The 27,587-nt window shown below is 27.4% G+C and overlaps 1 protein-coding gene across 1 annotated transcript in view; it reads left to right on the top strand.

The window, feature by feature from the left end:
- Positions 1 to 1,424: 1,424 nt before the first annotated feature.
- Positions 1,425 to 27,587, top strand: part of LOC107455609 (protein sax-3) — a 155,236-nt gene continuing 129,073 nt past the window's right edge. The window contains exon 1 of the mRNA XM_087168058.1: positions 1,425 to 2,185. Within this exon, the coding sequence (XP_087024184.1) occupies positions 2,134 to 2,185 (52 nt within the window). The 5' untranslated portion in view covers positions 1,425 to 2,133. The remainder of the gene's footprint in view (positions 2,186 to 27,587) is intronic.

A 27,587-nucleotide genomic window follows, 5' to 3' on the forward strand; every position in this document is an offset into this window, starting at 1 on the left:
ATTTAATTCATAAAATGCATTAAACTCAAGTTTGAATATGTTGGTAATAAAAAAATTTACATTTGCCTGATTTGATCGGTATTGTAATTAATTTTACAATTTCAATAACTATATGAAGGTTTTTAAAAAAAAAATTCCGTATGGAAAATTAAAACAATTTCATTTTAATAAATATAAAATTGGATAAATAAATGATCGAAATGGATTTTAATAATTTTGTCCACATGACATTTGGAAAATTTCATTTGGACAAAGTTTTATTTGGGCAATTAATTTTAAGATATGAGATAAAACATTTAGTTTCAAAATCTGAAATTTTACCAAAGATGAGTCATATTAGCATGCAATTAATTACAAATTGAAGTTTGGATAGTAATAGCAAATCAATTGCATTTATAAATCCGATTTTTTTCATATATATTTTGAAAAAAGATATGAAAAATATTAAAAAAATAAGTTAAAAAAGAAGAGTTATTCACAAATTCTTTCAAAAACCTTTTCATGCAACTAGTTCAGTATTTTAACAAAATTTAAAAAGAAATAGCTAATTAAAAGCAGATTTAAAAAATAAATAATAAACGGTTTACCAAAAGAAAAAAATCAAAATGCAAAGAGGCCAGCTGTCACAGATTTTCCGATTAACTTTCAATCTTAGAAACTTCCTCTTTACTGTAATCAATTAAGCTTTTGTCAAACAGACTTGATAGATTAAATTTATATTTAAATAATCAAAGACCTCGTTATAATACTTCTGTAGGATGTTCATGGCATGTTTCCCGAATGTTCTCAAACGAATCTTTATTTAAAATTAATGTTATAATTCATCATTTTTCATGATGGTAAAATATACGAAAGGATGCATTAGATTATGAAAGTAAAGACAATGTCACTTTGAGATTGATGGCATTTTATAATTTCCTGTCTCCAAGAATTCGACGAGGAAATAATTACTCTACATTTAAAATTTACTTATTTCATATGCATCGTAGATAACCGATTTCTTAATTAATATTCATGTAACATGTCACACCCCTGTCCTAAGTCTCTTTCAGGGATCCCCATCTCTTCTCCGTATCGATTAAAGTAGAAGTGCTTAATTTTATATCTTATTAAATCCTTGTTTCGATGAAGAAACAAGTTAAATAATTGTTCCTTCAACCACCCCCACCATCCACTTTCGGCAGCTTAAATTCAAAACCACGAGCAACGAATTTTCTAAAGCTTTTCTGTTTTTTCGAATCATTAATTTTTATTCGCACCAGTACACTCTGTAAGGTGTATGTATAGCCATTCTCCCCATTTCTGAGAAGATTGGAATTTCAAAGATAGGGTGGGGTGCAGATCGAGGAAAAAAAAGGTGAATTTATTCGCCAATGTTTATAGGTCGCCAATGCTTGGCGATGATTCGTGAGGAGATCTTGAATGGCAACCCTAATTGAGGTTACAATAGATCTCCAGCAAAGAAGGAAAATGCTCCTGGATGGGTAGACGAAACTACAGGGAATGTACACATCTTTGGCAGGAAAGATTGGCTGTCATTGGACGCTGTCGATAGACGAAACGATGATACTAAATTTAACTGTAAACAATTCATTGGCCCAGTGATTGCTATGGTTCATAGATCAAAGTTGGTACTGGAAGTAAATTTCTTTTATCTTTCTTAAGATGTTAGATTAAGAAAGCCGGATATATTTTAAAATTAAAGAAGAAACAATATGGAATTAAAAGAGAAACGGTGTGATTGAGATTCTTTATTACTGCTTACATACAAATATTGATAAAAAAAATTTAAAAACACATTCAATATGCGATTTTTCTGAAATTCATTGAAGGCAAGTCATGATATATACTTAAATAAGCCATGAGCAGCGTTACAGAAGCACTTGTTTGTTGTGAATTCATCTTATTGTTGTGATTTATGTGATATTTAGAAGTTAGAACTTATTAAAAGTTAGTAAAATAGTAGTTTATTATAAGTGGAACATATGTGTTGTAAAAGAAATTTAAATTTTTCTTGTTGGTCAGCGGCTGTGAATCAGGCAGTTATGTTTACTTTTACTGTTTGTGTTGGGATTAAAGATGACGCTTAAAAGATGCTGGAGAACACTGGAGGAAATGAACTAAAATAAAGAAATGATGTTGTTTTTGGCTTGGATTTGCCTAGGATGCATTCTACAATCAAGAGGTATAGATTTTTCGTTATTCAAATATTTTTTTAAATCCTTTTAGGAACTTTCATGATAAAGCTAATACGTTTATACTCGCGTAGCATTTAAAAACAAAATGAACGAAAACTATTTTGAATGTGATTATTTTATATATATAATATATATATATATATATATATATATATATATATATATATATATATATATATATATATATATATATATATATATATATATATATATATATATATATATATATATATATATATATATATATATATATATATATATATATATATATATATATATATATATATATATATATATATATATATATATATATATATATAATGAATTAGTAATTAGAAAATATTTATAAATTCTTTAAAAAATTATTTAAATAAACTTTATTCCCCTATAAAAACGGGGAATATCTGCCGACAAAAATAAGAACAGGTGTATATATTATGAAAATTATAAATAATAAGAATATAATGAAAATTGTTGATTCTTTCATTGAAAGGTATGTACTATTGTTGACTGCTGATGAGTTACAACAATTTTTATTATTTGTATCTTTTTGTTATAATATATTAATTATATATATATATATATATATATATATATATATATATATATATATATATATATATATATATATATATATATATATATATATATATATAGCAACATTTCAGTTAATATGCATCCTTTTAATAACTCTTTTTATAATGGAAAGCATTATTTTATTCAAATATGGATGGAATTCCACTAAGATCTAATTTTTCGATGCTTCTCTCTAACTTATTTTGCACTATTTATATTCTCATTTTTATTCTTAGACTTATTGGTAATTTAATTATCTTTAAGTTTCCAAATAATCTAATTTTGTTAGATAATATCTTTTCCGAGGAATTACTAAATTACTATTGTTTCATAATCATGACGATAATGTTCATTTTAATTTTTTTCTATTGACGTATTAAAAAGGAAATAAAATGTATGCATTATTGACAAATGCTATAAAAAGAATGATTTTAGATTTTTTATAAATAAACTAATTACATGGAATTCATATGTCTCTGAAAACATTAAATTTTAAAAATTTTTTTAATCAAATAAATAAAATTAAGAGAACATGTAATATTATTTAATTGCACAAAAAGCTAATAGACACGTTTTGCAAAATTTGATTAAAAACAACGTGTATCCAACAAATGTAATTAAATTCTGTTTAAAATCATTGATTTAATTCTGTATTAAAAATTAATAAAAGAATATGCTTATACACAAATCTTTTTGTAACCTAGATTGATATCTTAGCCATGTGCAAATCCAATTCGAAAAAATCCATGGCGGAATTTTTTTTAAATTAAACTTACAAATCGAATGCGGTTTTCAACTTCAGTATAGAAGCATTTAAAAAAATATATCCCACTACTTTCTATTTATGTCTTAATTTCATATTGTGCACTCTGGCAACTTTATGAAAATTTTTCTAGATTATTTTTGAAAGTTTTTCATAAGTACATGACATCCGTTATCCCTTCTGGCTTTATTCGTTACTAAGTAAGAATTTCTGTTTTTTCTTTTTATTATGATTTTCTTTAATTCTTCCAATTTTTACTTGATAAAATTTCTTTCTGAATCGGTTTCTTCCTTTTTTCCCCCTTTGCACCTTCTCACACTATATTATATTGATATATTTTGCTTTTATTATATTAGTAGAATATTAGAAAACACTATTTTTGCGGTTATTGCCTTATTTTTTCTTACAGTTTGGAAATTTTAATATGCTGTTTCGTTTCTTTTACTTATTTTTTCTCTTTTTATTTTTATTCTCTGTTTTCTTTCTACTTTTCTTTTTTTATTGATTTTATGTGCTCGCAGATAATTTTATATTCTTAAGTTTTCTTTGAAATTTTCTCTTATCTTTCAACCTTAATTGTCACATATGTATATACATAATCAAAAAATTGAATTATTATAAAAATATCTAAATATATAGATTGTTTAACTTAATAAAAATACTCCTTAAAGTAGATAGACTAAAAAATTTCATTAAATTTGTTTGCAATTATTACTAGCATTGAAGTTACTTTTTTTATTTCATCTCACAATCACACCAATTAATTATTTTTACCTTAGTCTTAGCTTCTCAGTTTATTATTTCTGTTGTTCAAGATAATGCTTTTTTTAAATTAAACCCATTTGATATATTACTAAATTTATTCATATTTATTAAATTCATCTAAAGTAATTACTTGAAGTTTCTCAGTCAATATAATACTGTGCCACATTTTAATATTATTCAGAAAAGCATTAACAAAAAACGTCGTGATTTCCCTGAAAGCAATAAAATGTTCTAATTTTTGTGTTGCCAGTAGGTTAAAACTCTGGAAATTTTTAACGTATCTATCAGAAAACAATACAAAAATTGTTTGAAAGTAAAATTTCTCTTTTAGAAAAGATATGACTTATTACATTATAGCAAGTTCTTTAAATATATGGCCATTTAAATAATTATAGTCCGACAAAATACTGCAATTTGAGAGAGTTCTTAAAAAATTTGCATTGTTGTGTTGTAAATTTAAATGGAACCACTATACATCAGATAGCAATTTTGTGTAAAAAATACAGAAATTCAGCTCTAATATTGATTGATGCGATGTATTTCCACATAAATATTTTTTAAAAGTAATTTCTTAAGTAATTCTTTAAGTAGTACATTTTTTCTTTTTTTCGAAATAAACGAGTAATTGAGTTCACGCATATTCTACATATGTAATTGCCATGACTTTGCTTAGCATATTGAACTTCTCTTACGCATTGCATTAAATATGAATATTATGCACCCTCGGTTGGGGAGAAAGAATATGAGCAAACACTAATGTAAATCATCCCTAATAAATCATAAGCTTATGTATTTCACTCCCTCCTACCTTTATGCTTGTCTGTTGCTTAGGGTTCAACCAATAGAAAAACTGAATCTCATTCTTTGCATTTACAGTCCTTAAAAAATAACGCAATTTGACTTAATTCCATATTCTAGCAATTGATTAAAATTCTACTGATAAAATTTTTGTCGATGTATAGAACGTTTTTCTTTTCCTTCCTTCTTCCTTTTTTTTAAAACAATTTTCGATTTAGTTTTGAATGCAATGTTTAAGTTTTCATGCTGCAATGATTCATAATCTATGTATTCTCTTGTGTGGCATTATAAACTCTGATATTTCTCTATCTATTGGCAAAGCTATACTTATTCGTTTTGTTAGTTTGTCTTAAGTAATCAGTTATAATTTAAGTATTTATACAGATTCGTTTTTTTAGGTTGTCTTAAGTAATAATAAGTAGTGTTGAATAGTTTGTTGAACATTAAATATATATATATATATATATATATATATATATATATATATATATATATATATATATATATATATATATATATATATATATATATATATATATATATATATATATATATATATATATATATATATATATATATATATATATATATATACATATATATTATAGTGCCTAGCTGACCCATATTTATCACACTTTTTACTTTTGCTTATTCCAAACTATGAAGCAACTTGAACGGAGATATCACTCTCAGAAATAAAGCTCTCACTTTTGGCGATTCAGCAATCCTTGAGCAGTTAATTTTGAAAATAATTTCGTCACGAAATCATATGATCTGTGACAAAACCCGAATTCTCAAATATATGAAGAAATGCATCTTGGGGGATTATTAACTAAGATTACGAAACTGTAATGAAGACTAGATACTCAAAAATAAAGTAACCAACCTCTATGATGGTCAAGGAGTTGTTCTCTTTCCCGGAAGATCCCGTGTTCGAATCTCACTTCTGGCATATTTTTAATTTAATTCTCTGTTTCACATGCCTTTCTTATGATATTGGGGCGACAGTGGTTCACCCATATAGTGCCCATGATAAAATGACAGTTAAAAAAGTTAGATACTTCGGGCACTACAAGTTTAATTTTATTTTTACTTTCGGTAAAAAATAGAATGACCAAATATATCTTTAATCTTTGCGAAATTTGTTGCCTCGAAAAAGTGACGATAGTTATGTTGTCCATTTGACGAAAAATTCGCTCGGGCGCATACTAAGAAACGGATTCGTCAAAAACTAAAAAAGTTTCCTGATATTTGACTATGCAATTTTCACAGTGTAGAGTTTAATTTATTACCGTATAAAAATTTGAGGAAGTTTGAACTACACCATGGTTCAAAATACTAGTATTACAGTTTAACATTGAAACGAATTTTCTAAGAGTGAATAATATGTGAAAGAAGCGTTATCAATTTTATCATGGGTGAGGATTCCAAAATAAATGCTTTCATGAATATTCTTTTTTTAATTTGATAACTGAATTATCTCTAATTTTGTGATGCACATTTTAAAGAGGGTTTCGAAATATTTTCGTAATTTACCTTCCCTGTTGAATTTTAAGTTAATAATTAGTTTTTCTCTAGAAACAAAAATAAATTGATGTCATTTTTAACACAAAAAAGCACAGTTTCATGGTAAATATGTTACTTCCATGATCAAGGCAGAGTTCATCGAATTTTCGCCACATTCTGAAATGCATCTGACCTTAAAATCTATTTATATATAAATAAAAAATTAGTATGGTTAGCGTGTTATATTTTGAATGCCTATACTTTTATCCATTAACATTTATAAAATACTTTTTATTAAGCATAAACGATGCTTTATTATGCATCTTAAGATACAGATCCTAGCTTTTTATAATAAGAATTTGCATTTGCTATATCAATGTTATATTTTTAGAGTCCATTTTTATGCTTCTTGTGATATTCATCCCAGTTTTTGAGGAAAAAAAATTAAACGGTATTGATAATTAATGTTACGAATGGACAGTTAAAATTACGAATTATATTTTGCATTTATATTATCAAAATTTGGTCTTTTTACGTACCTAATAATAGATTTTGAGCACTAATGCATTTAAATAATTGTTTTTATGTATCTGAGATTTAGGCAGGTATTTGTGAAGATGAATTTATATTTAAACATTTGAATATTAAGACTTTTATAGATTATTATGTCTGCATAAATTATTATGAATTAAAATATAACTTTATGCGTTTATTATAATTGATTTAAATTTTGAAAAAGTCAATCTATGAACTAAACATACAAAGAGAAAAAAAAGTGTGATTAAAATTGCCAGGATATGGTGAAATTTAAAATAATTATTTTTCTGGTTCTATGGGAACACTAAAAAGCATGGTAAATTTTACCCAAGTGCATTTTTGATAACTTTTGGTAAAATTAACCATAAAATGTGGTTTTATTATAATGTTGTTTGCTAATAAATGGGGTAAAATCTAGTAATTTTATTATTATACTTAAGACAACGACATAAAAAGCCTTTATTCGGAGAAATTTACTATTCAATTTTGTATTTTGTCTAAATGTGTGACAATAAGAACTTTTATTTTGAGAGCCAGACTTTCTGGATTATATTTACCGTATAAATGAAAAAGTTACTTAATTAACTGCTTTATATATTTCGACTGTATTAACTAAAATTATGTTGTTGTTTTTTTACTGGAAATTTTATTACTGTACAGTACTGTTATTCCACCAGAATTAGTTTTCCATGTGAAGATGTGGATACTTTTTTAAGATTTTTTTTTTTGAAAAACAAATTTAGTAATCATTCGTTTCGGATTTCTTGCATCGTTTGCATTTTCCATATCGACCATTCATATTTTTAGTATCTATTCGAATGCCTCAAACATATTTTAATTAAGCACATTAAGATTGTAATTCATATGATTCAATAATGATAAATTTTTGTTTAAAGAAATTTAACTAACATTTGTCGCTTTAAATACTGAAATTTTTTTCAATGCTAAAAGTACAGCACACACCTTCTGCGGAAGTGTTTGAGGAAATTAAAAATTTAAAAGTTTATTATTTTTTTTAATTAACTTATATACTCGATTGTTATGCTACTCTCAAATATTTTTATTTCTATGTTTAGCTCACTTGCTCACATTTTTTAAAAAAAAATATTATTGAATTTTAGAGCAAATATTATTTACATTTTAATATTTAAGAGGTTTCAGAATTCGTGTAAGGTTCTTTAATCACCAATACCAATTAAATTTAAAGACATTACGCACTGAAATATGAATCTAAGCGTTTAAGAAGTAAAAGCCTCCCTTCATCAGGCGCTTAAGTAACACGCTAATTACAATCGACTGCTTGTAGAGGTAAAGCATGCTTGTCATAATACGCATAGTCTAGTTCTAGTACATATTCATATATTTCACTCTAGCTATAATTATTAAATTAGTTTAATTAAGACTTTAAAAAAGCGAAACATTTAATTTTAAAGAAATATCGGAACATACATTTTGAAATGTCTTAAAAGTAAAAATAATTTGTTTATGAAAGTAAATTTGCTTTTAAAACATTTTTAGTGAAGAAATAAGTAAGAAAGACAAAATTAGGAAATAAAAGACACATGCAAAATACTGCAAGATTATTTCTTTACGAAATATCTACGTACAAAATTTTTTTTGTTTTTAGAAAATAAAAATATAACCTTATTTGCAGGCTGTAAATGAGAAACAGTTAGAATGTTTATAAACAATATAAACAATATGATTTATTAAAACATAACGATAAATAAAATTAAAATTTTCATTTTCTTTAAATTGATCGTATTTCACACACACGCATTTAAATTAGTTAAATACAGCTGTAACAACTTAACTTTCTCATAGAAATTTTAATAAGATGTTTGGTCTTCATTTTTATTTATTTACTTTTTAAGTTAAACTTAAAAAGTAATAGATAATATTACTTTTCATGTTTAACTTAACTTATGTATATAAATAAATATTTTTAGCGTGGAATATTTCTTTTTCACAATAAAATATTCAGCAACTCCATAAAATCAAGTGAAAAACTGAAAAAAAATCAAGGTTATGTAGCATAAAAAAAGAACACAACTTTAGTACCAAATTGAAATGTTAACAAGCAGCAGTCAGGTAAAATAAACATTACTTTTTATTACTTTTGCCTGGGTAAAGCGAGCGCATTATCTGGAGTAAATAAAGTCAACAAATGTATTTATATTTACTTTTTTACACGTATTTTTTATAATCAGGTTCAGGAAAGATTTGTAAAATTTTCTTTCACTACAGTATCAGTTCACTTTATTTTTTCAGTTGGATTTGATACAATTTTTAAGAGTCAAAATAAATTCATCAGTTAATTCATTAATTTGTTGAAATTCTTTTTAACAAAATTATTCATATTTTTCAACGAGTTTATCTTAGATAAGTGTTGTATATTATAATGAACAAGCCATCTTTGGCAACCAGCTAGTACCAGCCCTTAAAAATCGTCTAGTACAGGCTAATGCTTGGTAACCTTCAAAGGTTACCAAGCCGAATGCTCAGCACAATTGTAATTGAATGTTCTAATTCTTCAGCTCATCCTATAATCTTAGCTCTTTAATTAATTTTAAACAATAACAACAAATCTTAACAACCTTCAAAATCGTATTTGTTAATAATCTTAAAAATTTTTTCGTCATCTAGCTGTTGCCCGCTACATTACCCGTGCGGAGGAACCTTTGATTTCAGTTTAAGAAATTTTTAAGAGATGGTCGAGATATTATCAAAGTTTTCTGTGTATTGAATTTTAGTTACAATTTAAAATTAATCATTCAGCAATTAAATCATATAAACCACCGGAAGTATGAGTTGGGGGAGATTTCAGCATAGTAGGCAGCAGAAATATCAAAATTATTTCCACTTTAGTAGCGAAATAAGATAGGAAAACTCATTCCAATGCTCCACTACGTGCTGTACTACTTTCTCACAACGTACCTACAATATATATATATATATATATATATATATATATATATATATATATATATATATATATATATATATATATATATATATATATATATATATATATATATATATATATATATATATATATATATATATATATATATATATATATATATATATATATATATATATATATATATATATATATATATATATATATATATATATATATATATATATATATATATATATATATATATATATATATATATATATATATATACATATATATATATATATAGCATAATGAATAAATACAATAAGGAAAAAAAAGGGGGGAAAGAGAAAATAATAATAAAAATAACAAGAAACTGGAAAAAAAGTCCGAAAAGAAGAAGAAAAAAATGAATAAAAATCCGGAAAATAAAAGATATAATCTTTTCATCAGCTCACACGATTATATCCGCAAAAAGGAGTGCTTTCTAATATTGTATCAATATAGCCAAGGCAAAATACATCAATACAATAGTGTGATACAATATTAGAAAGATTATATCTTTTATTTTCCGGATCTTTATTTACTTTTTTCCCCTCTTTTCGGATTTTTTTTCCAGTTTCTTATAATTTTTTTATTATTTTTTCTTTCCCCCCTTTTTTTCATTGTTCTGTAATTTTTTCCAAATTTTCTCTATTTATATTTCTCCAAATTCCTCTCCTATATTCCTATATTTCTCCAAATATATATATATATATATATATATATATATATATATATATATATATATATATATATATATATATATATATATATATATATATATATATATATATATATATATATATATATATATATATATATATATATATATATATATATATATATATATATATATATATATATATATATATATATATGGTAATGCTTAAAAAAGCAAAGGCATCATCCGTCACCGATAATTGTGCGATAGCACTTACCACCATAGCACCCGTTATGCTTACAATCTCTACAGCCATTTTAGAAAGGATAAAAAAGGAATCTAAGCAATTACGCCGTAACTAATTTTTTATTTCTATAAAAAAATGCATAATTATTCTAAATAAATATTTAACGTTTAACTAACGATTCAACATTACTTAAACTATCCCTTAAGACAACCTAACACAATGAATATAAATAAGTAGTTAACGTATAACGAATCTTTTAACATAACTTAAATTATTACTTAAGACAACTTACCAAAATGAATAATAACTATAGTGTTGTAAATAGATAAATACCTGAGTGTATAGCGCCACATAAGAGAAATGTATATACGTAGATTTTGTTATGATTGACTTAACTTTTTAAATTGGATTTGCATCAGTTTTTAAGAATCAAAACAATTTGATCGGCTAAACTATGAATTTGTTGAAACGAATTTAAAATAAAGCGATTTATATTTTCCCCCTGTTTATATTTAATAGAAGTTATATATTATAATGAATTATGCATTGCCTCAGTCCTCTCATGATGAGGATAAATGAGAATGAAATTAAAGCATTTATCTTCATAATATTTTTTCTTATCAAAGAAAAGCCTCGTTCTTCAAATCAGAAAAATGATCAGAGCTACAGCTTCAGAATAAGATAAATCATCTAATATCACATCCACCCCTTTTTATTCCGCTTTTTAACGATCAATATGTGTTATAGGATAAAAACAAAGACACGATCGAAAAGCGGGAGGAAAGGAAAAAAAATAACCTTCGATTGCGTATAAACAGTTTATTCCGTATTTTTTATTTAAAAATGAAAAGCTGAAAAAGTTCTACCCAGTTTACGAACGCCTTAAAAAAAAGTGAGAAAGATGGGGACTTGAGATAAAATGCGCATAAATTTCAAGCTGCCTTCTCCGTTTCCAGCACTGTGGGAATTCATTCAATTCAAAGGTAATTCTGGTGCCTTTTTTTCACACGAATTGTGAAGCTCTTGAATAAATATGAATATCCCGGCGGCTGCGAATACATATATGCATTTTTGCCACTTTTCTAAATTGCTTACGAAATCAGAGAAGGCGTGTTTACATTGTTTTGTATGTATTAATAATTTTTAAAAGGTTCAAAGTTGAAAAAAAAAGCTTTTTTTAAAAATATGATAATAACTTTTTGCTTTCATGTGTTTGTGTAGGGTTTACTTAAGATTACCATGCTATTCTTCTTTAAAATTAATGTATAAACAATTACAATTGGCTGTTTTTTGAACGCTCTATACTAAGAGCGAAAGTAAAAATACCAGATATCAGATAATCTGGTTAAAAATACCAAAATATGTTAAAATTTACATTATTTTTGACTCTATGGGAACACCAAAAAAGTTCCAAAAATTTTACCAAGGCACTTTGGTGATGATTACGGTAAAAATAGCAATAAAATATTGCTTTATAATATACGATAAAGTTTAGTTAATGTGGTAAAATTTACTAATTTTATCATGCATGCATTACATGAAAACTATTTATTCAGTTAAATTTACTTTACAGTTTTGTATTTTTAACCAAATGCGTGCTAATAAGAGCAATAATTTTGCGAACCAGAATTTCCAGTAAACCGTTACCATATAAATTAAAAAATGACCAAATGAATTGTTTAAATACCGTATATTTTTATTTTATTTACCAGAATTGTGTGTGTGTGTGTGTGTTTTTTTTAAATCAGAAATGTCATTGCCATACAGTGCGGTAATTTGGCCAGAATTTTTTTCTCTGCGTATAAAATAATGTTTTTTTGGCAAATAGTATGCTATTTTTAAAATTCTTTTAGTGTTTAACAATTAATTTTGGTTATTAGATTAAATTATTTTCTCTTTTGGCATGATAAGTTGATTATGATAAAGGCGTGAAATATGTAGACGAAGAAAAGTTGACAAAATGAAAAACGATTGTAATTTTTAGTTATTTTTATTATTTTAAAATTTACTCAAAAGCTTCATTAAGCCGGTGATGACTGGCCCAATCGTATTCTGCTCGCAGATCACACTGACCACAGTGCTGACGTAAATTATCCTCAGTGGTAGTCCATTCATGGATTAGAATCCGCTTGTCATAGGCTAACTGTGGTGGGTTTTCGTGGTTTTCAATTCCATGAAACTCAAATGCAGTGTATCTTATTAGAAAGTCCCCACTCATAATTTGTTAGTTTCCTGAACTAACAAGTTAGTTTCATGATGGAACTAATTAGTCTTTTCAAATAAGTTTCGTCAGGTTAGTCTGTCCTAGTCCTTGATATATTTTAGGACTTCATCGTACAACAAATCCCTTACATGATCAGAATAATGTTTCAGGTAGGGAATCCCAAATTTGCTGCCCTTTCTCTGTGAGAATTGCCACAACACTGTACCTGCGATAGACTGTGAAACAGCAGTAGTTTTAATGATGCAACAAAAGATCTAACCATAATAATAATTATCAATTGAAAATACAAGGCTAAGTACAAGAAGGTTTGGAGTAACAAAGATCAGCAAGGCAAGAGTCACAGTCGGCGGTAGCTTTATAGAAGAAGAAGACTACAGGTTAAAAGTATTTTAGGAAGTCTTTTAATAAAACAAGTTAAATAAATTGTTACATCTTGACAATCTCTGTAATTTTGAATCTAAAATCAAAATTTCAAATATTTATGAAGTTCATTGAGTATCATGATAAAAAGAAATATAATTAATTTAAAATTATTTTCGGAATCTTTTAAACCAATTCTAGCTATTAGTAATTTATTGTATGAAACACATCAACAGCAAATTCAAAAATTTTACTAATAATAGTGAAAGTCAACTTAACGTCTGATGCGATATTAAAAAGTACAAATGATATTTTAGTCATCACGCAGCAAGTCTATTCTGTTAATTATAAATTAAATATTATATTCTGTTTTACGAATCTGAAATTGCCTTTACAAATTACAAGGCGTATTTTTATTTATAACGTTACATAAGTATACAAGAATACTATTAATTGAACAACTATTTCATATTTTGGTAAATATATTTAGTTACATTCTTTTTTACCTTAAAAATTAGAAATTTCTTAATTAACAACAGATTTTTTCTTTCTTCTTTCATGTTACAATAGAAATTAATTCAAAAAATTGAAGTCAATTAATAGAATTAACAATTTAAAATGACCAGTAAAAATTATAGAAAAAAACAGAAGAATATGGCAACTCCTTCCAATTTTCGATACCAGCTCCCTCTATCGGGCAATCTTTGTCACGTATAATTTCTTTTTTCTAACCCTTGACTTGACGTTGAATAAAAAGATAAGAGAGAAGCAATGCCTTTTACAACTTGGAAGAAGCGTCTTAAGGCCAAGGAACTGATTGATTGTACGATATACCGGGTAATTGATCAATTGTCCAGTCTTAAGGAACGCTCTGGCCAATTGGGCCCGGGATAGTCAGGCCCTTTTGTGAGATGATCCTGTTTTCCCGTTTCTAAATAGCCGTTGGTGACATCCGGTAATTTATCGCTTTTCGGGATATATCGATGGCGGTTCTTGTCTCCCAGGATAATTGGAAAAATATATTCGATGGAATAAATTTTGGATGAAAGAGAGATAGCTTTTACAAATCCAGCGCCGAGGGAAAATAAATCCAAACTAATAATAAATCTTCTATTCTCATCTACTGTTAAATTTAGCTTGTGTTCCAGACATATATGTATCCTTGCCTAGCTATTTAGCAACAACAAGAAAATGTTTTACTTAATCAAATCAAATGACAATTTGACTTTTTTAAGAAACACCTGTTTTTGTTAAAATTAAGAAAGATAAATGAGTCACGCTAGTTTATTAATATGGGACATATTTTGAGATTTTTTAGGGGCTTACGTTCAATAATAGGCTATTGTTATTAAAAAACCTTAAAAAAAATTCTGCTTTTCTCTTTCAGAAAAAAGGAAGAAATCAAATCTAATATATATATATATATATATATATATATATATATATATATATATATATATATATATATATATATATATATATATATATATATATATATATATATATATATATATATATATATATATATATATATAATACTTAAATTTCCAAGATATTAGTTCATTTAAGTTTATAAATTTATAGCATTTCAATCAACAAACAAGTATGCACCTACCCTGTGAATCCCATCACCTTCGGCCGGTATTTTTTTTTTTATCATTGTAATTATTTTACTATTATTTAAAGGGTTTTAGAATTTTATAAATGGCCTGAGTACTCGTATGTAGGGGTTCCAGTGGGGTTCCAAAAAATAAGTAGACGCTTTATATATGTGACGCAGAAGTAAGATAGAAAATGAAGCTGAAGTCTACGGGATGTGCATGTCGTAGGCTTGTTGAAACAAATCTCTTTTAAAAGGCCGCGATCAGTTAGCAATGTATTAGGCTGATTGTAAAAGTTTACAGTATTTTCTAATATGTATCATATTTTAGGCTTATTAAAATCAGTCCATATGATTTTAATCAAATTAAGAAATGTAAGAAGTGTTACTCTATCAAACTGAATTCACTTAGTCTTAGAGAGCCCCTTATAATTTGAAAGTCCATTTACGAAAAGCCTTCTCTGCTCTGGGCTTAAGCAAAGTGTCTGAAACAAAGTTTATTGAACCATGAATAATGCACTTTCTAATTAGCCTATATATATATGGGCTCCTTGAAATATGCCAAAAATTTGCCAGGGTAATTGAAAAATACTGAATAATTGTCCATATAGCTTGGTGCATTGCAAAATGAGGGTAACTGTTTACAAGGAAGCAGATTATTCAATTAGCTTACTGGATGAATATCTAGGTAACAATAAAAAAGGAAAATATTATTAAGAAAATTGAATTTTTTTGTAAGTTTTTTCACCTTGCTTTTATTTAATAATATTTAAACTAAATAGTAAACCACGAAAAATATTTACGTTTTTCTCTTATTTTCAATTTATAAAGCTGTACTGCCTTTATTTATTTATTATTTTGTTGCTTTAGCGTTATTTTTTTTTTGTTTAACTGTACTACTTGTACTGCTTTTGTTAACTGTACTGCTTGCTTAATTATTCATGTGAAATAATTAATATTGCTTGATTAGTATTGAATGACGTAAGACATCATAATAGTACCTTAGATTGCTTTAGAAAGGTAATAGACAAATTTAATTCAATTAAAAAAAAAGACAAAATATGATTATTTTTTTATTTATTTATTTTGGTTTCATTGAATCAGTAGATATTAAGAAGGCCATATAAAATAATTTACAAATATTCACAAGTATTGCAATAATTGTAGTACATAAATAATAATATTTATTCATGACTTGACAAACTTCTCATGCAATTCCACAAATACACTTTCAGATTCTGCAATAAAAATTTCATAACTCTTCTTCTTCAAAAGTGAAAACTCTTTTAAGAACAAATACAAGTTTATAATAGTTTTTCTTATAATCAGTTGCTAAAAAAAGTAAAGAAGTCAAAAGCTGAAAAGAATGACACCGTTTAAAAATACTTTAATTAGCACTGAGAATAACAATGAATATTAATTCCAATGTAATAATAATAATAATATTTATGGCCTTAGATTTAATTATATAAATAATTTATCGTTAAAAAGAGTCACAACATTATTTCGGGAAATGAGATGTAACAGTTTTTAATAAGGCTGTTAAAAAACTACTAACGTAGTTCCCACATCACTATGAATGATAATCAGAACTGTTTTGACCGTGGCTCTAAGTCAATGTCACGAACCTTTTTGGAGCTAACTTATAATAACAGTTTTACTTACAGATTAATGATAACTAATGACCTCATTTTCATGAAGACCCCCAGACATCACCACCCCTCCTTCTTTTAACAACCACACCCACTTACGAAATTAAGCGGAACCCCTTAAATTTATAACTTCGATCTGGAAATAAAGTAAAAATAAAAATTGGCTAACAGACTGTTAGAATTAGGGAGAAATAGAGATGGAATAGGGAATATATTGCCAGCACTTAGTAATTCCGTGACATCCATACCTGATCTCTTTTACTACCTGTTCCTCAGATAATACCCGTGAACTTCAAAAACCAGTATTTGATGGATTACTTGGAAATGGGCAAAAACCTTCACTGCTAAAATTGGGAGTTCTTTGGAATGAAGAGGAGGGGAGCAAATATCGATCGCAAAGAGAGGTGGGGGATGAAATTTTGGGGGTGGTTTCGTAATGAAACGAGTTGGGATTGGAATTGATCGTAGGGTTAAAGGGTTACTTTTGGCGCGAACGGGTTAAATTACGGTGGGGATTTTGTACGAAACGTTTTGTGATGAAACAAGGGAAAAAGGAAAAGTAATTTAATCGAAAGATTGGTGGGGAAGAAAAGAAGAATGGTCTGAAGATAGGAATGTCCTTTCTGTTTCAGCCTTCAACATAAGAAGATAATTTTTTAAATCTTTCCCGAGTAGGAACTTATGAAAAGGATTTAATTAAAGTAGTAAAAGGATTTAATTAATGCATCTATTTGTTGATATCTCTTTTAATAGTTTTAGAATACATTTATGATAGTAATTATAAAGCTACAAGGGGGTTTATTGTAGTCTGTGCTGAGTAAATTGAAGTAATTTATTTTGAATTCAAAACTTTAAAAACTGATTATAAAAGTTTTAATTAAGATTATTTTTGTCATTTAATACAAAAGTATTGTCGAAAAAGACAAAAGCAAAATTAGCTCATTAAAACTACACAACTTACTAGCATCAGCAGCAATTCATCATCAGTGCTATAATGCAGTACGTCCCAAATAAAACACAACTCAGAAGAACGAAACATGGACAACTAAGAAAAGGAATGCTTATTGAACTCAAATTACAAGAATTGTTGAAAATGACCTGCATTAACGTTTCTGCAAGCATAGGCACTGCTAACAAGATAATGGTTAACTTAAACCAACATTTGTGGAGAAACTTTTTTGATCTCTTGTTTAATTCTCTCCTTTAGTTGGGTGGTGGCTGTTGGATATTGTGCGTGCGCAGCATTTTTTTAAACGTCCCCATAGAAAATAGTCCGGAGGTGAAAAGTCTGGATCTCGGGGAGGCCACAGTCGTTTAGAGATCAGGCGGTCCCCAAAAAACTCTTTAAGGAAAGACATGGTTAAAGCAAATGCATGGGCATCTTTCTGCTGGTTCTATTAGACTAACTCTTGGCGACTGATATCTGCTTGCGTTGGCGCTATTTCCCTGTTTTTCATGGGTTGTGTTTTATATAAGACATACTGTATGTAACGACTTCAGTTATCATCTCCCTTAACATATACACTGATAGCTATTAAAATTATCTAAAGGCTTTAAAGCTTTTATTCATAAGTATCAGGAAAAAAGAAAGAAACGAAAAGAATTGAACAATCATGATGTTGGATGTCTAACTGGACATGGATGCTTAGTCAAGCGTCTAACATCATCTTTGTCTGTTGTAAAATAAATCGCCTTTTTTCCAATTTTGTAGCATTTTTGCAGAATAATTATGAGAGAGTATTTAAGGTCTGAAACTACTGAGTGTTGCTAGTTTTACTAGAAATTTTTTCTACTTCAGCAGAAAAAAATTCTGTTCTGCTAACTTAATTCACAAAATGAGCATAAACAAATTTTGTCACTTAATCAATTTATGCGTGTTTAATTTGGTTGTGTCTGTTTATGTCGGATTCCACTTGACATCATTCAGAAAATGGAAACCTTTAATTTCCTTACATGCATAGAAAAAAAATGTTTAAACATTCAAATATTAATCTTAACAAGTTATTGTACATAATTATAATCAAGATTACTAGGTAATATATAATAGATTAATAGATAATATATAATAGGTTCAATAAGTAATAGGTAAAGGTTTATTATACACTTTTTGCAAGGTTTATTATACTACTCTAGGTTTATGATACTTACCCTGATTTGTCAGGCAATACCCTAAATATTACCTGACGAATTATTTAGCTCATTACATAGAGTTCAAGGATTTAAAATATTTTAGTAACATATAACGAGTTAATAGGTAATATATAATAGGTAATAGGTAAGTCCGCTTTAAATTTTCTGAGGTAGAGAAAAAATGCTACACCCTCAAAATTGATTCAACATTGAATCATAGTAGTATTGCAATTTTAAACCATAGTTTCCAGCAAATTTAATTCAACCTTAATATGGTGTTAAACCGAACATTAGTTCTGTTCAAGTTGAGTCATACTATCGTGTAATCAAGGAAAAACTAATTTGCACGATAGTGTGGTTCAATTTGGTATTGCATTAATTTTGCAGCAAATTTGAATGACATTATGGTTGGATATGCTCCAAAATTTTTAATCATACCCATTTACTGTAACAAGTTTGTAAGAATGAACAGCTAAATTTTTGTGTTTACTTTTGACCCCCTAAGCCACGAGTTTTTTTTTCTCGAAAAAACTGGTAAAAAATTACCGAGTTTTTTTTTTTTTTTTTTGACAGAAAATGAATATATAGGTATAATATAAGTTATTTTTTGAAATTCCAGTTGTGAGGGGTGACTAGTGAGCGGAGGTTGGTGCAAAAGTTATAAAAAATTACTGTACAAACAAAGTTTAAACAATTTGACTACAGTTTTATTTTGAATTTTGAAATATTAAAATCAAATTAAGTCAATATATCAATTAATAATCAAATAATAATCAGTAAATTAAATTAACATATCAAATAGCTAATCACCAAAATGCACCACGTGGTTTACATAAGAAAAGAGCTGCGTAGTGCTGTCATCCATGGTAAATAAATTTAATTATAATCTAGTCTATCCATTTTCATTAGAACAGATCTCAGACGGGCATTAGAAACAACACGAGATACAACATTGCCCTTGTAAGACATGGACACGTGCAAATTTTCCAGTAACTTTCGCCCGTGTCAGACACTGGCAAATGCTTTAAGGGGTTAACCCATACTTTAAGCTATATCCAAAAATCGTATTCGGTTTAACCAAAGTAGTTTAACCAAAATTTCCTTAACCGCCGTTAAAGTTCTTGGTCATATTTCGTCTAAAATAAAACACCAGGGTCACAATTCAGTCCCGATCTCTAAATATCTGAAAGTCTCCAACAAAGTCACTTTTCATAGCTTAACGGGGGTTTTAAGACAGGAAAACTATTAAGAAATCCAACCAAACTTCTCAAGTATATTCAAAGTCCACAACTTTCCTCCTTAAAATATCTTTGAGAAATCCTGTGCCGTCGAAACGTCTTCGCCAACGCACTGGACCTCAACGAATAAATCACACGCATTTGAAGTGTGTGAGACGCCAGGTTTCCGATATGCATCTATAACAGGCCAGACTTGAGCCACTCTACTTCTAGACGGTAAAGGGTCGTTTCAGTTTGGCATTTGGGCGCTCCAGAAATTTGCTCCACGAATGAATTTTCCCGGAACATTGCTGGAGGAAGAGGACGGTTATTCTCCTCGAGAAAGACGTGCCGAGAATCTCTATTTTTGACGTATGGGGGAGAGGAGTATCCTGAGTGCAGGTGTCCAGGAGGGAGAACCTTCCCACGGGTTGTCTCTCCTTCCCCGCTCCCGTTTTCGGGAGATGAGATTCGAGAATCCAGTTTTCGTCGAGTTTTGATCGTTAATAACGACAACAGCGAAAAGTAGATCTGTGAGAACGTTTCTTGGGTTTCTCGGAATTAGATTTGGGGTTGGCGAGGAAAAATCACTCGTTCCTATCTCGGCCAAGGAGGAATCTTCATTGTTGTGTCTTCGTCGGAATTCGATTTGGCGAACCAATCTGCTTTGAGGGATATAAGCTGTGCTTGGATATCTCACTTTGGGTGAAAAAGGCTCAAAGTATTAAGTGAGACTTTGTTTGGGAAAACTTTATGTTATCTTATTAGAGTAAATGGATACCTTCATATGGGAGATAAATTTGTAAGCGCACCTGAAATAAGTATCTTATACTGCCTGAATTGTAAGTCTTCATTATGAAATAAACATGTACGATATACGCGGAGAAAAAAAAATTCGTGTAAAATTACTGTGCTGTATTGTAACTACATTTCTGATAAAAAAATTGGTTAACAAAACTAAAATGCATAGTATTTAAACCATTTAATAATTTTTCACTTCATTAACGGTTTACTGGAAATTTTGGCTTTTAAAATTATTGTTCTTATACTACACGTTTCGAAAAAAATTCAAAACTAAAAACTTAAAATAAATTTAACCGAATAAATGGATTTTAATCGAATGGCTTTTCTGAAAAAATGGTTTTTGGTTTTTAGTATCATGATAAAATTATCAAACGTTATCACATATTATAAAACAATATAGTACATTTTACCGAAATCATTACTACAGCAACCTGGCAAAAATTACCGAAGTGTGTTCCCATAGAGCCAGAAACATGGTAAATTCTACTATATTCTAGTTGCCTTGACTATGCTTTTTTTTTCTTAGTGCAGTTTATTAGCAGCCATTATAATGATAAAAAATGCTTTTTTCATTTTTACCTAAACTTTAAAAACTAGATTTATTTATTTTAATTTTAAACCTTATATAGAATGAAAAGTAAGATTTTAAAAATGTATAGCAAAATATAGCAGCTTAATGTAGCAAAAATTAATGTGCAATAAAACTCTACGAAGTAGTTAAAATATACTTAAAGATAGTTATCAAAAATATTTAAAATTATACTGAAAAATATACTTGAGTTTACATTTTAAAAAAATTAAAAAATGCAAAAGGGAAAGTTGAACTTTCCTGAGAAAATAAACACATTAAAGATTTCGTTCTCGAAATAAATTGTTCAATAAATTTTTTGCATTTCATTTATATTCTACTTTCATCTAACTTAATCTAATATAATCTTTACTCTGTTCAACAATACTATACTATACTATACTATACTATACTATACTATACTATACTATTTAGTGAATGAGAGGAACTATAGTCGAATTTTAGTATACTATCCTTCATTTACTAGTTTACATTCATTGTTTATTCATAATGAAATGTAGTGATACAAAAAAGTAACAAAGTAAAGGCAATATCGCAAATAGCTTCAGTTGCTCTAAAATCTAATTGATACTTATTAGAAATCTACATAGTGTTCAGTATCTGCAGCCCTTAATGCGTAATTTTAGAATTTCTGTCAGAAATGAAAATAAAAAAGTATACACATTAGGGCTTGCAAATTAATAATTAAGTGAAGGTCGAATCAATAGTGAGAAAGGCGGAATGAAAAACATTAAAATCGGTTTGATTGCCGAAAGAAATTTGGAGAACGTTTTTTAAAAATGCCATTTATTTAAAAGAAAAATTGGATTTCGTTAGCATTTTTAAAATAAATTTATCAAACCAATACTCTCACATTTTATCCATGATAAACTTCTAATACTGAATTTCTATTAAACGTCAATATTTCACCTTATCCTTTTATGAAAAGTAACTCTATTCAATTTTAAATCTTATTAAAAAATTATAAAATCATAGAGCAAAATATGTTTAACCGTATAATTCTTCTGGACATGAAAATTTGAAAGTGATTTAAAATTTAGCGAGACTATTAAAGCGTTTTGAAAACTTTATCTAAAAACTGAGTTGCATGAATGGTGCTAAATAAAAAAAAAACTTGATTGGACAATAAAAATTAAAAATGAATACCTTTAGTCACGATGCTAGAAACTTAGTTTTAAGTGCTTAATACATACGTACCGTAAACCGGGGTGAGTCTACCCATTTTTTCAGTTTGTCAACTTTCAAGTGGTCAAACTTTTGTAAATATTAAAGAAAAAAGGCTTTTAATAGGTGTTTCGGAATCGCTATTTATCCCTCTTTAAAGCTGTGAAATCGATTTTAGAAAATATTAAGAGTTACGCTGTTACTGTATATTTTTATAGAACTGCTGACAAATCTTTCGTATGGGGCGAGTCTACCCATTCTACTAAAATGAATGTTAACATTGTAAATAATCAAATTTTACTATTAAATTGTTTTTTTAGTTACTATATAGGATATTTATGAAGTAAAATTCATAATTTTATTATATATTCCATTTTTTTATTCATAAAATAACACAAATTGAGTATTTGATTGATTATCACATTTTGATCACAGTTTTGTTTTTATAATCATTAACATTACAAAATAACATTTTTTTCTGATCAAATTTGATAAAAATAAATTAAAATTAATATAAATTTACAATTAAATAATTAATAAGTAATAATAATTAAAGATTATTAACAAAATCGAAATTCAAACATTAGGAATCATGAAAAATCCTTTTCCCATTCTTTTGGGAGGTAATAATAATTTATAAATAATAATTTATTTAACTTGCATTAAATAAAAAAAGTTAATTTTGTAATATAAAAATTGAAAAAATAGGTAAAATAAACATATTTTATATTTACATTTATATTTAACCTATAAATTTTCCTAATAATGATAAATTTATCAATGCAGAATTAAAATAATATACTCAAATTCATTTAAAATGACTTAATTTTAATATAAACAAAGTTCTAAATTATATTATTATGCTTTATTAAAACTGAATACGAATGGGTAGACTCGCCCCGCGAATTCTGGCTTTTTGTTTACAACAGCAAAACTTACATTCTTTTTTTTTCATATAAAATTAATGTAATCTTAGTCTTAGATAAGTTTATCACTTAACCAAAGTAAAAATAGTAATAATAATAATATACTTACGGAGCACCAACTAAAAGTTTGCTGATTTTCAATACAAATCTCTCAAAAGACGTTTGAACAGGTCGGTTAAAAAGACACCAAATAAATAAAAACGGATCAAACTACTACAGCGCCATCTTCCTTAGAGTCTGAACTAAGTCCTCCATCGGAAATTTTTTTTTTATTTGCAATTTAAAATAGTGAAAATTAAATAAAACTAAAATGGGTAGACTCGCCCCTGGATGGGTATACTCGCCCCGGTTTACGGTAATACAGTGACATACATAATACATATGCTACATAGATACATAACATACGTCATACAGTGACATACATAATACATAACATGCGTCATACAGTGACATACACAATACATATGTTACATAGATACATAACATACGTCATACAGTGACATACATAATACATAACATGCGTCATACAGTGACATACATAATACATATGTTACATAGATACATAATATACGTCATACAGTGACATACATAATACATAACATGCGTCGTACAGTGACATACATAATACATATGTTACATAGATACATAACATACGTCATACAGTGACATACATAATACATAACATGCGTCATACAGTGACATACATAATACATATGTTACATAGATACATAATATACGTCATACAGTACAACAAAATTAAATAAACGGACCACATTGTACTTTTGATCTAAAGATCGGATCTTCACGTTCGATGATTTAATCTTAATGGTTCTAGAGGGAGACTTCAACTATGCTAATTTGAGCAGATGATAGTTTAAATTATGAAATCATACTCAAGGACATACCTTCGCTGAATAAACAACTTTTTTTTCTTGTTTTTTTTAGACGGATACGGATTCTTGACCCTCAAAATATAGAGGGTAGCCACATTGGATTCCAATAGTTTAGTCAGGAAGGGGGCAAAAGTTTAGACCCCTTAATGTTAATTAAATTTTTATGTAATTCACTATATTTCGAGAACTTTTTAAGCAAATTAAAACTTTTGTTAGGATTGAATACGACTTTTTCAAAATTCGATTTCTCAGAAACTTTTCGACCGATTTGCTCAAATTTTGTATCTCGCTATTTAAAATTGCATTCATATGAATGATGAAAACAAATGTGTACTTTGGAATAAAAATTTTTTTCAACAACTGTTAAATAACATAATAAAAAACTAAAAAATATTTAATAAAAAATATATTTTGCATGGAATTAACTCTTAATAACGAATTTTATAATTGTGGGTAAAAAATTTTTTTCTATTCGCTTATGTTCGCGAGACATGATGAAATACGCAAAAAGGAAAATTAACATTAAGGTGTCAGAACTTTAGACTGCTCTCTTGACTAAACTATTAGGACTCCCCTTGTATTTCGGGTGCCAGAAATCCGAATTTGTCGAAAAAAAGATATGCTTTTCCAGAAAAAAGTTCATTTTTGTGTCTGATTTCGTAACTTGAAATCTCCTCTGCACTAATTAATTAGCATATTTGAAGTCACCTTCTCAAACCTCTAAGATTGAGTCCTAGAACGTGAAGATCCTAGTCTCTTTTTTTATTTCGAGCACTGTACACACATAAAATACTTAATGTGTTGAATTTCACAAAATAATATTACTAGCATTATAAATAAACAAATAAGAATCCATGTTCTTTTTAGATTTCTTTTTATGTAAAGTCATTATTTGTTTTAACGAACCAGCTACTAATATGACTCTTTATTATTTTAAGTAATCGTATTAGTAATCATTTTTAGTAATCATGTCAGTAGTAATCATATTAGTAATATTATTATATACAGCTACATTAAATTCCCCCCCCCCATTCATTAAGAGAAAATTTGATCACATAAAATGAGTGATGGATTTCATCAAATTACGTGTATGTTAAAATATTCTTTTCCATGAACCCATACTATAAATGCTTGCATAATTTGCTTGGAACCAGATATGAAAGAAATAGGAAACTATAATGGATTTTCCACTTTGTTTGTATTATGATTGTAACATAATATTAAAAGAACTAATTTATTATAATAATATATGTGATGTTTAAAAGACATAATTTTGAAATAAATTATTTAATCTCTTCACGCTCGTTTGAGTTTTTTCCATTAAAAAGAAAAATATTCTTAGATCAGTCGGAAAATATTACACAATACTTCAAATAAGAAAATAAAACAATAACAATTATATTCCAATAAATATTTTCTGTCCAGACTTTTAGATAACATATATTTATTACGAACTAATGCAAATATAAGAGTCTTTTAAATTAAAGGACTCAGAAAAAATTGAATAAGGATATGAAATTTAAGCTACTTGTTTCATAACTTAAGGAATACAAAACTTCATAATTTGAATTAATTATTTTAGAATCGAGCCAATCAATAAGCATTTCAAATGAAATTCTAATCATTTGATCAAAGCTCTTCACATCCTTTATGTCTGGAATTTCTGAGATCATTAGTAAGAACCTTTTGATCTATAGTGATCAAAGATGTCATATTTCCCTTAGAGAACCTTTTCATCAAGCTCGTTGCTTTACATTTAGAGGGTATATATATGTACCTAATTTTAATGGTTGATTTCATTAATTTCATTGGAAATACTGGGTATTCCATAATAGCCACTCTTATTATATATATTTGAAAATTTTTGTCAATAGAGAAATCAACACTAGAGATGGGGTCAATCAACAATGAACATTCGATATTTTTTACTTAATAGCACCTAATAGCAGTACTTAATAGCACCTAATACTTTTAATGAATACGTCATGAAAATAGCTAGTACATATTGTGTCAATTCATTTCTAAAGTATAAGGTTAGCTAAAACATAACTCTTAAAAAATGAAAATTATTTTTAATTCTCATTAATCTAGATGGTGGCACCATGTAAAACAATCTTCTATTTATTTTGCAATCATATAATTTTAAACTAACTCTACATTAATATCAATGAAGAGCAAGTATCGACTTGAATCATTTTAGTATCGATACGTAATAATGGAAAAATTGTTTTTAAATATCATTAATCTAGATAGTGACACTTTGTAAAACAATCTTCTATTTATATTGGAATCATATCATTTTAAACTAACTCCACATTAATACCAATTATTAGCAAGTATCGACTTGAATTATTTTAGTATCGATATGTAGAAATTGAAAAGTTATTTTTAAATATCATTAATCTAGATAGTGGCACTTTGTAAAACAATTTTCTATTTATTTTGGAATCATATCATTTTAAACTAACTCCACATTAATATCAATGAGGAGCAAGTATCGACTTGAATCATTTTAGTATCGATACGTAAAAATTGAAAAATTATTTCTAAATATCATTAATCTAGATGGTGGCACTTTGTAAAACAATCTTCTACTTATTTTGGAATCATATCATTTTAAACTAACTCCACAAGCAAGTATCGACTTGGATTATTTTGGATCGATTTGTATCATGCACCGACTTGGATAATTTTGTATTTACTTGTATCATTTTACTAACTTCGCAAAGCGATTACTCTCTGGATGCGGCTGTATTCAGTAGCTGCGGATTCATTAGTTCCAAAAAGTTCCTCTTTCAAGCTTGTTATAAGGAAGTTGATATTTGATGCAGATTTGATCTGCAATCGTCACTGATTTTCAAAAGGATTAATATACTATATGAATGCATTTTCGTTCTATATTAGATTAACCGCACGATATTTTAATTTGTTTCAAAATTATAAAAGAATTTCTATAAATATTTATTGTAAGGCCATCTATTATAATTGTTTTTAAATGTTTATTTCGACTATGATTTTTGCTTCCTTTTT

This window comes from Parasteatoda tepidariorum, chromosome 7 (assembly GCF_982258835.1).
Source record: "Parasteatoda tepidariorum strain Cologne lab strain chromosome 7, Ptep-v5.0, whole genome shotgun sequence".
NCBI classification, from domain to species: Eukaryota; Metazoa; Arthropoda; class Arachnida; order Araneae; family Theridiidae; genus Parasteatoda; species Parasteatoda tepidariorum.